This window comes from Epinephelus moara, chromosome 23 (assembly GCF_006386435.1).
Source record: "Epinephelus moara isolate mb chromosome 23, YSFRI_EMoa_1.0, whole genome shotgun sequence".
In the NCBI taxonomy this organism is placed as follows: Eukaryota; Metazoa; Chordata; class Actinopteri; order Perciformes; family Serranidae; genus Epinephelus; species Epinephelus moara.
This window is the reverse complement of record NC_065528.1, coordinates 3,398,891-3,411,989: the sequence shown is the minus strand read 5'-3', so window position 1 is coordinate 3,411,989 and position 13,099 is coordinate 3,398,891. Positions and strand designations below refer to the sequence as shown.

At 42.3% G+C, this 13,099-nt stretch overlaps 2 protein-coding genes across 2 annotated transcripts in view; one reads left to right on the top strand and one right to left on the bottom strand.

Annotated features, from left to right (window-relative positions):
- Positions 1–13,099, bottom strand: part of scube1 (signal peptide, CUB domain, EGF-like 1) — a 647,001-nt gene that overhangs the window by 233,608 nt on the left and 400,294 nt on the right. The window lies entirely within an intron of this gene.
- Positions 1–13,099, top strand: part of efcab6 (EF-hand calcium binding domain 6) — a 95,464-nt gene that overhangs the window by 75,749 nt on the left and 6,616 nt on the right. Inside the window, exons 21-25 of the mRNA XM_050036042.1 lie at positions 6,733–6,888; positions 7,405–7,615; positions 7,695–7,889; positions 10,065–10,304; positions 10,750–10,956. Of these exons, the coding sequence (XP_049891999.1) occupies positions 6,733–6,888; positions 7,405–7,615; positions 7,695–7,889; positions 10,065–10,304; positions 10,750–10,956 (1,009 nt within the window). The remainder of the gene's footprint in view (positions 1–6,732; positions 6,889–7,404; positions 7,616–7,694; positions 7,890–10,064; positions 10,305–10,749; positions 10,957–13,099) is intronic.

Genomic DNA, 13,099 nt, shown 5'->3' with positions numbered 1-13,099 from the left:
CTGCATTGTTCAAAAATTATTAATTGTGTCTCAAATTATTCTAGGGGGGTACAGCTTTACTGAAGGGGGAATCATGTCCCCCCTGTCCCCCCCGGGATTTCTGCCCCTGAAATGCATAGCTGCCAACTCTCACGCATTCGCCGTGAGAGTCACGCAATTGGTTGGTCCTACTAGTAACAAGAGAAAAAAGAAATATTTCAAGTCTTGCATTTCTCACCTCCAGGTATGTTGGCAAGTGTGTTGTGAAGTAGTCAGTCCTTAGCTTTTAAACTTTACATTTAGTTTCTTATATGTGTTGTGAGAGCATGTAAAGGCATTTTGAGAGCTTTGTAAATGTTGTAGGTTGTAACACAAATTATAATACATATAATAAATTAATAACAATAATTGTTTATTATATTATATTTATTATTATAATACAACAATAAATGGCCACAAAATATATTGTTAATATAATATATAAATATATTATTATTTCCAAAATAATATTTTAGTTAGATCTTAATCAAAATATATTCAACCATTTCAACCATGAATTTGCTTCAAATCCAAAATGGGTCTTGTGTATACAAAGTAATAGGCTATATGCCACTTAGGCAAGTCTTAGTTTCTGGTTTTAACTCATTCAGTCACTCTGAGCTGAATGCAGGTTAACTTGTGAAGGCCCTGCAAGTCAGGGTAGCTTTGAATGAATATAGGTATTGCCCATCTCCAGAATGCTACCCCTAAACTCACCAGAATGCAGGAAATCATATCCACCACATCCAAAATTTTCTGTTGGAGGACCCTGAGACACTATACCACCATTGTCTCCCTCTGTATGGTATTTGTATGTAAGGTATTAGGCCCTATCCATCTCCAGCAGGCGCCCCAAAAATCCGTTAGTATCCGTAAGGGGGATCAGAATGGGGTCATCCCTATGTTTCCAGGGTTCTATGTTTCCCGGGTTCTATGTCCCCTGCAAAAAAGATTCAGATTCAGATTCAGATTTTCTTTATTGTCATTGCAACAAGTGCAATGAAAGGTAAGGTGCAGGCCATTCAGTGCAAAAAAACCAAAGCAAATATATAAAAACTTTGTGAAAATAAAAACACAAAAAGACAAGATAAAATTACAATAAATAGGCACAGTCTAAAAAAGCACAAATTGAAAAGGGTATGTACATAAGGTGCAGAGAGGCTGTAGTGTGTATATATACAGTGGATATTGCAGGATGAATATTGCACAGAGGTAGTGTCAGTTGTATCAGTATATTGCACATATTACAGACAAGAGTTATTTAGGGCTCTTACAGCGGTTGGAAAAAAGCTGTTTTTCAGTCTGTTTGTCCTGGTTTTGATGGCCCTGTACCGTCTGCCCGACGGCAGTAGCTCAAACAGGAAGTGGCCCGGGTGGTAGGAGTCCTTCAGGATGGTGTTGGCTCTCCTGAGGCAGTAAGAGCCATGAAGGTCCTCCAGTGTGGGCAGAGGGCACCCAATGACCTTCTCAGCCATTTTGGTGACCCTCTGGAGTTCTTTCCTGTTTGCCACTGAGCAGCTGGCAAACCACGTACAGAGGCAGTATGTGAGGATGCTCTCCATGGTGGAACGGTAGAAAGACACAAGCAGTCTCTGGCTGATGTTGTTCTTCCTGAGGATTCTCAGGAAGTGGAGTCTTTTTTGTGCTTTCTTTACCAGCTGTGTAGTGTTCTTATTCCAGGTCAGCTTCTCCTCGATGTGGACTCCCAGAAAGCAGAAGTCACTGACCCTTTCTACACAGGTCCCACCGATGAGAATGGGCTGAATGTCCGTTTTGTTATTTCTGAAATCAATGATGAGCTCCTTTGTTTTGGATGTGTTCAGGAGCAGGTTATTGTCTCTACACCACACAGTCAGCTGTTGCACCTCATCCCTGTAAGCGGACTCATCACCTCCTGTGATGCAGCCTACCACTGTGGTATCGTCCGCATACTTAATGAAGGTGTTGCTGGTGTGGATGGGGGTGCAGTCTGAAGTGTAGAGGGTGAAAAGCAGGGGGCTCAGCACACAGCCTTGAGGGGAACCGGTGCTGAGTGTGAGGGGTGCGGAGGTGTGGGGGCCAATCCTGACCCGCTGTGGGCGCTCTGTCAAAAAGTCCTTAACCCAGAGGCATGTGGAATGAGGCAGACCGAGGTTCAGCAGTTTCCCCACTAGACAGTGCGGAAGGATTGTGTTGAATGCCGAACTAAAATCCACAAAGAGAAGGCGGGCGTAATTTCCTTGTTTCTTCAGGTGGGACAGCGCTGTCCCACAGCTGTGTGAAGCGCTGCGTTCACGGCGTCCTCTGTTGATCTGTTTGCCTTGTAGGCAAACTGGTATGGGTCCGAGCTAGGGGTTATGAAGGTCATGATGTGACTCCTAACCAGTTTTTCAAGACACTTCATCACCACTGGTGTGAGCGCCACCGGCCGGTAGTCGTTAAGGCTGGTTATGGTTGATTTCTTGGGTAGGGGGATAACAGTGGAGGTCTTCAGGCAGGATGGGACTGCAGACTGTGTCAGTGACAGGTTGAAAATCCTGGTGAAGATTCCAGCGAGCTGGTCTGCACAGTCTTTCAATACCCGCCCTGAGACGCCGTCAGGGCCCATTGCTTTCCGTGGGTTGACCCCCCTCAGCGTGCGCCTCACCTCGTGCACCCCCACTGTGAGGGCGGGGCTCCTCCCGGCCGCTGGAGGCAACGTGGCTGCTCCTGGTGGTTCAGTCTCGAAGCGGGCAAAGAAAAGGTTGAGTTCCTCTGCCAGCTCAGCGTCGCCCTCAGCAGCTCTGATGCCAGGTTTGTAGTTGGTGAGGTGCTGGACCGCCATCCATGCCTGCCTGCTGTTATTGCTGTCCAGGTGGTCATCGATCCTCCTCCTGTAATCCACCTTGGCCTTCCTGATGCCTCTCTTCAGGTTGGCGCGGGCTATGCTGTAGAGAGCCCTGTCGCCAGCTCTGAAGGCGGTGTTTCTGTCCTTCAGCAGCTGCTTCACCTCTCTGGTCATCCAGGGTTTCTGGTTGGGGAATACCCGGATGCGTTTCTCCACTGTGACCGTGTCCACACAGTTCTTGATGTAACACAGCACAGTGTCTGTAAATACATCCAGGTCCTCGTCCTCAAAGATGTCCCAGTCAGTGCTGTTGAAACAGTCCTGCAGCTGCTGAGAAGCACCATCTGGCCACGTCCTGATGGTCTTAGTGATGGTGGGGGTGGATTTTCTTCTTGCTTCTATGTTCCCCGCTTACACAAAAAGCGTTCTATGTTTCCCGCTTGGTTGAGTGAGCAACATAGAACCCAGGAAACATAGAACCTTTTTTGCCTACCAAATCAGTTGACAAACAAAAATTTTATGTGTAGGCCTAGACAACAAAGTTGTGGTCGGCCCCGCTGAATCTCACTCCAAGGTTTTTGAAAAGTTGGCAGCCCTGCTAATGAAAGTAGCACAAGCTTATGGCATTTTTACATTGTTTAAATTAGCCTAGAGGCTAGCAGAGATTTCCTCAACTTAAATGAAGCCAGGGACAACAGCAAAATTTACTAAGGAAACGTTACAAAATTCAGCTCCATTATAGCTCACAAGGTTCACTGACAAAACAACTGTCTTATACTAAACACGTTTTACAAACAAGTACAACATGCTAATGTTAGTAGCACAAACCTATGGCATTTTACATTGTAAAAATTAGCTTAGTGACTAGCGGAGATTTCCTCTACTCATATGAAGCCAGGGTAATCACACACAAGACATAAAATGCTATTTTATGGGGGCTTTATTGTCTTAACAATTTATTGTTTCTTATCAGTAAAATAAAAGTAAAGCTTTGTTTCCACAGAGGGAAATGGTTTTCAGCTTATAAAATAGGTCTGCGGCGCCACCATGTGTAGTTACATTTCTGGGGAGGTGCACGTCAGGCTGCGCCGTAGGTTATGGCATCGATTCGACGCAGAAGTATAAATCCCACTTTACACATAGACCAGAACAGTACTGTGTAATTGCTAAGGCAATGCCTCCTTTTGGGGGAAAGAAACGCACTGTCACATCAGGAGAGAAACAGGAAAACGCTGAAAAACTGTTATGTAGCAGGCTAACTAAGGTTTTGAGCCATGTTTGATATGGAAATATCCACTGTCAGTGTGGTACTTGTCTAAATGATACTGGTGATAGTTACAACTGATAGGTGGGCTAACATTAGCTTGAGTGGGAGGCTGCTGCAGTACAGTCAAACAGTCCAACAGCATCAGACTGTTGTCTCCAACTAAATTTCAGCGAATGGATCAACAAGTTGGCTGTTATTTGTTGTTATTTACAGATAACATATAGCCCAATGATACCTGGTGATTCATTCAAATACAAATTTGATTAAATCACCAGGTCCAGACATCTAAAATATCCAGTTACTGTGTACTGTGGTCATTGATCCACTTGGATGGTGGAAGACTTAAGGGACATGACGGCGATCAGCTTGCATGTATTAAGGCATATGTGTCAAACTCAAGGCCCGCGGGCCAAATGTGGCCCGCCACGTCATTTTATGTGGCCCGCGAGAGCTTAAAAGGTCTGATTGTCTAAAAATAAATAGGTCAAAAGCGTGATTTGATCAAAAACTACATTTCCCACAATGCATGTCGATTATGTTACCCGCGAAGTGACGGCGTCCCGCCACTAGACGGCAGTGTTTCCACATCATTAACATGATGTATATTTTTAACATATTTAACATTAAGGAGTAGTTACATTTATTTTACATTACATTTGGTTACATTTAGTTACATTTATAAGTTACATCTGGCCCTTTGAGGGCAGCCATTATGCTGATGTGGCCCTTGGTGAAAATGAGTTTGACACCCCTGTATTAAGGTATCATTAACACTCAGGTTCAGCAGAGGTCACAAAACAAGTATTGCACAATATAAAACAAACAATTTTTTATCAACAAATAAATGCATGCAAATTTATGACCCAATCTAAATCATAACCCAAACAGACATCAAATTGCATTAACGTTTACGTGATCTTATTCTATACCCCAAAAGGGGCACAGCCTTGCCCGTGTGTTGCTATTGGCATTTGCAGATAGTGAGCGGCAGGAATGTTGAGTGAGTATAGTTTGCAAGCGCTAGCAGTTTGCTTATTTGCCATTGCCCCGAAGTGCGTGTTTAATAGTGTGTTCAAAAATCCCACCAAAATAACACAGAACACCACAGAAAAATCCATGCTGTGATTTGGTTTAAAAACGTTTTGACATTTGGAGATTTTTTTACGAATTGAGTTTTTTTTCAGCAATTGGATGACAAGCACTTCTGTTTTGCAAACTGCTGAGAAACCCCCTTATTGTCAATATACCTACAAATGCCATCCATCCTCTGAATGCCTGAGGTCTCTAGTTTGTGGCTGTTTCATGAGGCTATGGCTATCCTAGAGGTCACTATTTATACAGTGAGGTCAAGTTTAAAAAAATTGTCTCACTACAGTAAAATGGCTCCTATGTGGACTGACACCATCACACATAAATAAAATTGGGCTCATTGAATCCACAAGAGCCTTAAACTTTCCAGTCAGACCCAATTTATGCAATACCAAGACTGTTAGTATGCAGAAAGATTCAAATACAATAAGTGAAAATAACATATTTGTACTGCAGGCAAAATAAATTGCATTATTTTGCCCTAAACTGCATAGGACTTGCATAAAGTAGGCATGTCTGTAAAGGCAAGACTGGTGGGTACCCAGAGGACCCTTTTTCATTCAAATATCTTGAGGTGAGAGGTCAAAGGACCTCTGTGAAATCAAACATGCCAGGTTTTCCCTCACCAAAAATTGGAGCATTAGTATTATAATAATATTGGCCAAGGATGCTGGCACCCCCACAAGGTACGCGGGGGTCACCTACACATTACTGAGCCATACAGTATTATGAGTTGCTGTGATTAAGTTCACACAAGTTGGATCAGCCTGTGATTTCAATTTTTTACTTTGATGTTTGATGTGAATTTGAATCCAGCCCTCACAAATTATACAATGGACATCAGTAAAAATTTTCAACTTGAATTATTCACTCTTCAACATCTGATGTGTGATTTAAGTGTTCCCTTAACTTTCTGAGCAGTGTGATTATATAAAGCATGCACCAGATTATAAAATAAACACATAAATAACATTTCAGTGATTTTAAACTTTTAAATTCGATCATGATTCACACAGTTGGTTTAGTTTCTTCAGTGACTCAGGCAGGATATATGCCCTAAAAAAACAGACAAACAACAGAGAACATATTTATAGATTGATATTTACGGATTTTAGTTTTCTGAACAAGCTTTGCTCTAGAGTGTCAGTACTTTTCAATAGTACATATGCTGTTGTTTTACTCTCCTGAATGAGCTGCGTATCCCGGGGGGTTTGGATAAACAAACATTAAAGTCTGGCGTAGAAACATTTTGCACATGCTGTGATTATTATTGAGCCCTTATTAAAATATTTTTCTTGATAAATATTGTGAATGCCGTGCAACAAGGCTCTATTAAATTCCACTAATTTTTAAGTGTAGCTGCACAATCGGTATGCCAATTATTAGCTGTGTGAGCACAAGTTTAGATTTATGAGAGCAGAAAATAATCTGATTATGTTTGTAAAAGTTGAAGCCAAAACATTTTTAATTACACTGTTTGTCTGAACAAAAATAGATTACTGAAGCTATGAGAGCATAGCAGCATGATTCCTGTTTGTTGTACTGTCCATAGACAGATTTTGGAAGAGAACTATGAGGGGTTGAGCGACTCCCTGACTCACCTGGAAATGAGGAGAGACGGCACAGTGACAGTGGAAGAGCTGCTGAGCCTGTTACAATCCTACAGCTACTGCGTCCACAGAGACCAGCTTATAAATCACCTGTGCAGGTCCACTCCATCTGTACTTTCTCTGTAGACACATATTTAAGACAATTGGGTCACGTTCATGAAATGTTAGTAAAGCTGCGAGTAGATTTGCACATAAAAACCTTGCTACTAAAAGCCCACACCGAATTGATGACCACTGTGGAAAACTCAGATTTGATCATAGGCAGGTGTTCATAAATGCCACTCAATCACAAATTGACAGCACACTCTCGCTAGTCATCCATTAGCATACATCTCAGCCCATGATAAGCCAGTGACCACTATATAAGGAGCTAATAATTACAATGGATAGGTGCATCCTATCAACCTGTGAACATGAAGCAAACAAAGAAAGAGAGAAAGAAAAGAAAAACTTTTCAGTAGCTGAGACTCACATCCTGGCTAATTGCCTATGAATTCTTTCTCTGAGATCATTAATGTCTTTAGAAATTTTCTGCATGGCTAAAAACTGCAGGTTATTTGAAATCAGTTTGAAACCAACTTGTGTGTTGGACTTTCTGCCTCCTCTCTTCTCAGGCTCAAAGTTTCTATGGATGATAGCTGCAAGAGGCTAGCTTACATGGATTTCCTATCTGCATTTGGCCAGAAAATAGAGAAGAATTGTAAGCGCCCTTCTGCTACTCCCAATGCTGTACGTCAGATAGAGTCATTGGACAGCCTCAGTCCGGGCAAGGCTCTGGCTAGAATGCAAGAGCTAGTCACTGCCTCAGCTCCTCATCTGTGGAGGGTAAGGCTTACAACATGCAACATTGTCTTTGTCTTTAGTTCTTCAGGTGATCACTGTTCTGTGTCTCTCTATCCTCCAGGTATTCTTGGCCTTTGACCAGAGCGGGACAGGGACAGTCAAAGCTCTGGAATTTCGTCAGGTGCTAGAGAATTTTTGTGCTCACCTGTCAGACAAACAGTATAGATACATGCTGACCAAACTGGAACTGGACCGCAAGAGCTGCACTGTTAACTGGAAGGACTTTCTCAACAAATTTCAGTCACAGAGCCCACTGGTAAGGTTTAACATTTTGGGAAATATGCCTTTTAGCTTTCTTTCCAAAGATGCTGACATGAACATGGCAAAAAAAAAAAAAAAAACGCAAAAAATGCTGTGCCAAAGTCCCACAAAGCCACCACTATGGTTGTAGACATGTTATGCTAAGCTAGGCTAACCACATCATGACTCCAGCTTTGTACCTAACACACAGATATGAGATTAACATCTAACGTTTCATCTTACTACCAGAAAATAAGCAAATAAGTGGGTTCAGGACAGCCATTAGGAATTATGGACAAACATTTCCCAAATTGAGCCCGACATCCACATCCACTTCAGCAGCACCACCACCACTCACCCTTAGCTCTTATACCAACACAGGCAATTACATATAACCTCTAGGCCATTAGCCTTGTAGTGCCAGAGATGGAGTGTCTGACAACCATTTCCAAATCCAGTGTTATAGATCCATCCAGGTCGTGCTCTGTTTTACCTACATATACTCAGTATAGCCTCGTTCTCACCAAGCGGTCTGGTTCAGTTTAGTTAGTTACACATTAGAATGGTTATTTTTGACAGAGAATCTAAACACTTCAACCTGTTCATTTTTGTTCTGAAAATGTTGGTGTGCCACCATGTTCCATGAACAATAAACAAGGTGCAGATGTTCCTCTGCGTCGTTGATGAAGAGGCAATACCAGGCAAGAGGCAATCACTCCAGCATTAAGACTGATTCTGCTACATAGGATTTAATTTGCTACTTTGCTGAGCTCCTCACCTTTGTCACGTTTAGCTTCGCCTGTCATACCGGGGACTTCTTCTCTTTTTTTTTTTTTTAGCCAGAAATATGGCCATTGCCTCTCTGCACCTTTCAATCAGTACATTTACATGACATTAGAGAAAATGGATTTATTGTGTTAGTCCGACTAAAACCGGACTTTTAAAATACATGTAAACATGTTAGCTGGACTGAAATCACACTAAATCAAATTTCTCAAAGTCGGACTAACACCCAGATAATGCGAATGGGAGTCAAATTCCTCCTGTATGTATAAAGTTAATCAGACCCAAACTGGCCTAGGTGCTCTGCACATCCTCCAGAGGTTTGACCCGGAGGTTGAATAACATTAAATGCACAACAGAAGAAGAAGCCAGTAACAACATGGCCAAATCTAAATCCAGAGCCGTGCATTTTTGGTCGGACGAAATGTACAGAGCTGTTAAGTTGTTCACCATGGTGCCAGTTTGCCGCTAGCTAACCGTAGCTAACTTGTTTGTCAGCTGTTTGGTCTGTGACATAACGGGTCAACCAGGAAAAGGTCCAGTACTAAAAAGCTGAAAGTGGGCATATCGCCATCTATTGTAGTCGCACATACTACAGTCAATAAATTGATTCCCCTCCCATGCTTGTATACTGGGACAAGGACAGTAGTCCAATTAAATGGCCTAGTTGAGCTTTAACTGTAGCTTGACTTAACTGGCTTTATTTATAAGTCAGTAAATAAATTGTTGTACTTGATCCCATATACTTTTGCATGGGCCCCCCTGGGCCTTTGGCAGGGTCAGATTTATGCACCCCCTGGGGGCAGGGCTCAGTTTAGTCTTTAGTGCATAGCAATGAGTCCTAAAACCCGGAAATAAGTTAACATTTTACCACTCCTGGTTGCCCCATCTCAAAGTCAATAGATTTTCTGAATGGTTTTTTTGGTTTGTTGCCTGAAATAATGTCTATTGGTAACACAAGCTCAAGAGACTTAAATGTTTTGTTTTCTGACATAAAATATGCATGTTCATGCAACCGTAGTGTAGTTCATTTATAGCCTAACATTAGCTTTTTACTTCTGGCGATGAAATTTAGGCTTCAGTAACCAATTAAGTGGTGTTCATTTGTGAAGATTATCTAGCTGAACAAAATGTAATTGAACATGTAAGTATCATTAAGGTTTGTTTGCCACAGAGCTTATTTTCGTCAATAATCCAAAATCTAACGGAAAAATCCTGTTGGCTTTTTGACGAGGGAACCAGTGTGATACTTACTTAAGCATCAGTCTACAAAAAAAAAATAAAAAAATCCTGGAGCACTGTATTGCCCCAAAAGTTGAACTGTTCTTTTGGCTGTACGTTGTCTGTACCTGTATGCTTCACATAGAGCATATTTGTTTGTTGTCTGCTGCTGTTCATACTGCTGAAGATGTTCGAGAGGTCCCTGAGTAAAAATTGGGAGCAAAGGGCTAAAACCAGATCCCCTATCTGGGCCAAGACCTCTAAAACCACAGAATGCCTGCAGCAGATCCAGGAAGTGGTCTCAGGTCATTTGTATGACATCACCAAAGAGCTGATGGACCTGGACCCTTCCATCAGCATGACAATCTCCAAAGAGCAGTTCAGACAGCTTTGTGATTGCCGCTGCTTGAGACTCACAAATGATCAGGTAAAGCCAGGAAAAATTGTTTACTACTGCGTGTATTCCACTGCTTTATAACTCAGAGAATTCAAAGCGGAGACATTCAAGAGAACAAGCACATTTCCAACAACTCTCCCAGTGCTTTCAAGCTGAAACAACTCACGCTGGCTTCAGTCCATGGTTACAAATGAGGAGATGAGTCTGAATATCGGAACATTTGCCAGTTTCATTCTTTTTAGTCTGATATGTTTTCTTTAATTATTCTAATCAAAATTTAATTCATCTTTGCTGATAATTATTGACTGCGTGAGAGAGTTAGTCATCTGTAAAGCCAATTTACGTGATGTGTACTGTGGAACTCTCTTTGGGGTGCCAGTCCCCCCAGTGCACAGGATTATTATGTGTGTGTCTGTGTGTGTGTGTGTGTGTGTGTGTGTGTGTGTGTGTGTGTGTGTTTCCTTTTGCTTCTCAGTTTGAGTGTGTGTGGAGTCAGATGCCTGTGAATGAGCAGGAGAAGCTGCAGTACAGAGAGTTTATGAAGATTTTTGGTGCGCTGGACAGGACAGAAGCAGAGGGGCCCTTCAACAGTGTCCAATCACCATCCTCTGAGCCCCGAGACACTCCCGCAGCAACTGAATGTTTCCCAGAGACTGCAGCTGCCGTTCTGCAACGCACTAAGGTAGAATACACAACAGGGTAGCCAGGTGTCATCTTTTGAAACCTTATCTACTATTTAAGCTCTGTTATGAATTATGTCAGCCTGAGTAGAGCTGCATAAGGGCCTGAACGCATCCTGTTTTATCTGGGCTCTCAAATCCAATGCTGTTGATGTAGACATGCACAAAGCACGCTCAAAATCAAAAGCGATGTCGCTGTGCCGTGCAAGTGTTTCCAAGTGCCCATTTTTCAGGGCTCGACGGCAGCACCCTGAGATAAACACAGTTAGACTTTTGGAACTGTTATGGTCCGGCTCTAAGACCATCACAAATAAGGAAACACATGGGGAGTTACATAAAAATAAGTAATTTATTTTAACAAAAATTCAAGAATAAACAATATAACCAAGTATTATAATGCAAACTAAACTATACAAAAACTCAAGTAAGTGCAATCAACGCAGCATGGTGCCAGGGGGAAAAAGAAGAGGCACCAAGTTCCCAGGAGGGCGGGTTTTAAAGGGCTGGAGACAGTGGCCAGCTGCCTCCAATCACCACGACCAATCAAGCCACCAGCACTCTGAAACAAAAGAACATAACACAACACCAACACCAAACCCTAGTGGAGGCCCTGGGGCCGTCACAGAGCGCAGTGACTGGCATCACATGTCATGTGACAAGTAACAATTGGCAGTATCGGCAGATACCGTCCCTTTTTTCCATAAATATCAGTCTGTGATAATTATGGAGGAGTTGATTGTTTTAACACAGGGCTACCAAGGTTTATAGAGGATGGTCTGAAAAAGACAAAATATCCAGTGAGTGGCGGTTCTCTGGAGGAAATGGCTTGTTGATGCCAGATCAGATCAGAGGAGAATGGCCAGACTTGTTCAAGATGATAGAAAGGCAACAGTAACTCCAATAACCACTTGTTACAACAAAGGCATGCAGAAGACCATCTCTGAACAAGCAACAGGTCGAACCTTGAAGCAGATGGGCTCCAGCAGCAGAAGACCAGACCGGGTGCCACTCCTGTCAGCTAAGAACAGAAAACTGAGGCTTCAATTCACAAAGGCTCACCAAAATTGGACAACAGAAAACTGGAAAAATATTGCCTGGTCTGATGAGTCTCAATTTCTGCTGCAACATTCAGATGGTAGGGTCAGTTTTTGGTGTAAACAACATGAAAGCATGGATCCATCCTGCCTTGTATCAACGGTTCAGGCTGGTGGTGGTGGTGTAATGGTGTGGACAATATTTTCTTGGCACACTTTGGGCCCCAACTGAGCCTTGTTTAAACGCCACAGCCTACCTGAGTATTGTTGCTCACCATGTCCATCCCTTTATGACAGTCTTCTGATGGCCACTTCCAGCAGGAAAACGCACCATGTCACAAAGCTCAAATCATCTCAAACTGGTTTCTTGAACATGACAATGAGTTCACTGTACTCCAATGGCCTCCACAGTCGCCAGATCTCAACCCAATAGATCACCGTTGGAATGTTGTGGAACAGGATATTTGCATCATGGATGTGCTGCCGACAAATCTGCAGCAACTGTGTGATGCTATCATGTCAATATGGACCAAAATCTCTGAGAATTTTTTCCAGCACCTTGTAGAATTTATGCCACCAAGAATGAAGGCAGTTCTGAAGGCAAAAGGGGGTCCAACCTGGTACTAGCAAGGTGTACCTAATTAAAGTGGATGGTATACACATACACACCAAAAAACAACAACAAATAAACAAAAAAAAGATTTAATTTGAGCAAACAAACCACATTTCTCTGCTTAACACATGACTAAGTATGTGTTAATATCCAGAAGACTGCACAATAATAACCTCTCTCACTCAGTCACTCTGTGCACTTACAGACCCTTGGACACTTAATCACAGTCTCTCTGCTCTGTGCACTCTTCAGGTTTGCTTGGGTGTTAACAGTGTGCCACAATTTCAGCCAGCTAATAAAGCACACAGAGCAAAAAATGTATGAATCAGAAAATAAGTAAAACTGAATGAGAGAGGTTATTATTGTGCACTTATGTGGATAATGGCAAACAGAAATAAATGTATTGAGCTGAGAATAGATTTTGCTCACTCAAATAAAATTATTCCCCAAAATATGTTTGAAAAAAATATTTTTCCGTGCTCAAATGTTCCACTGCAT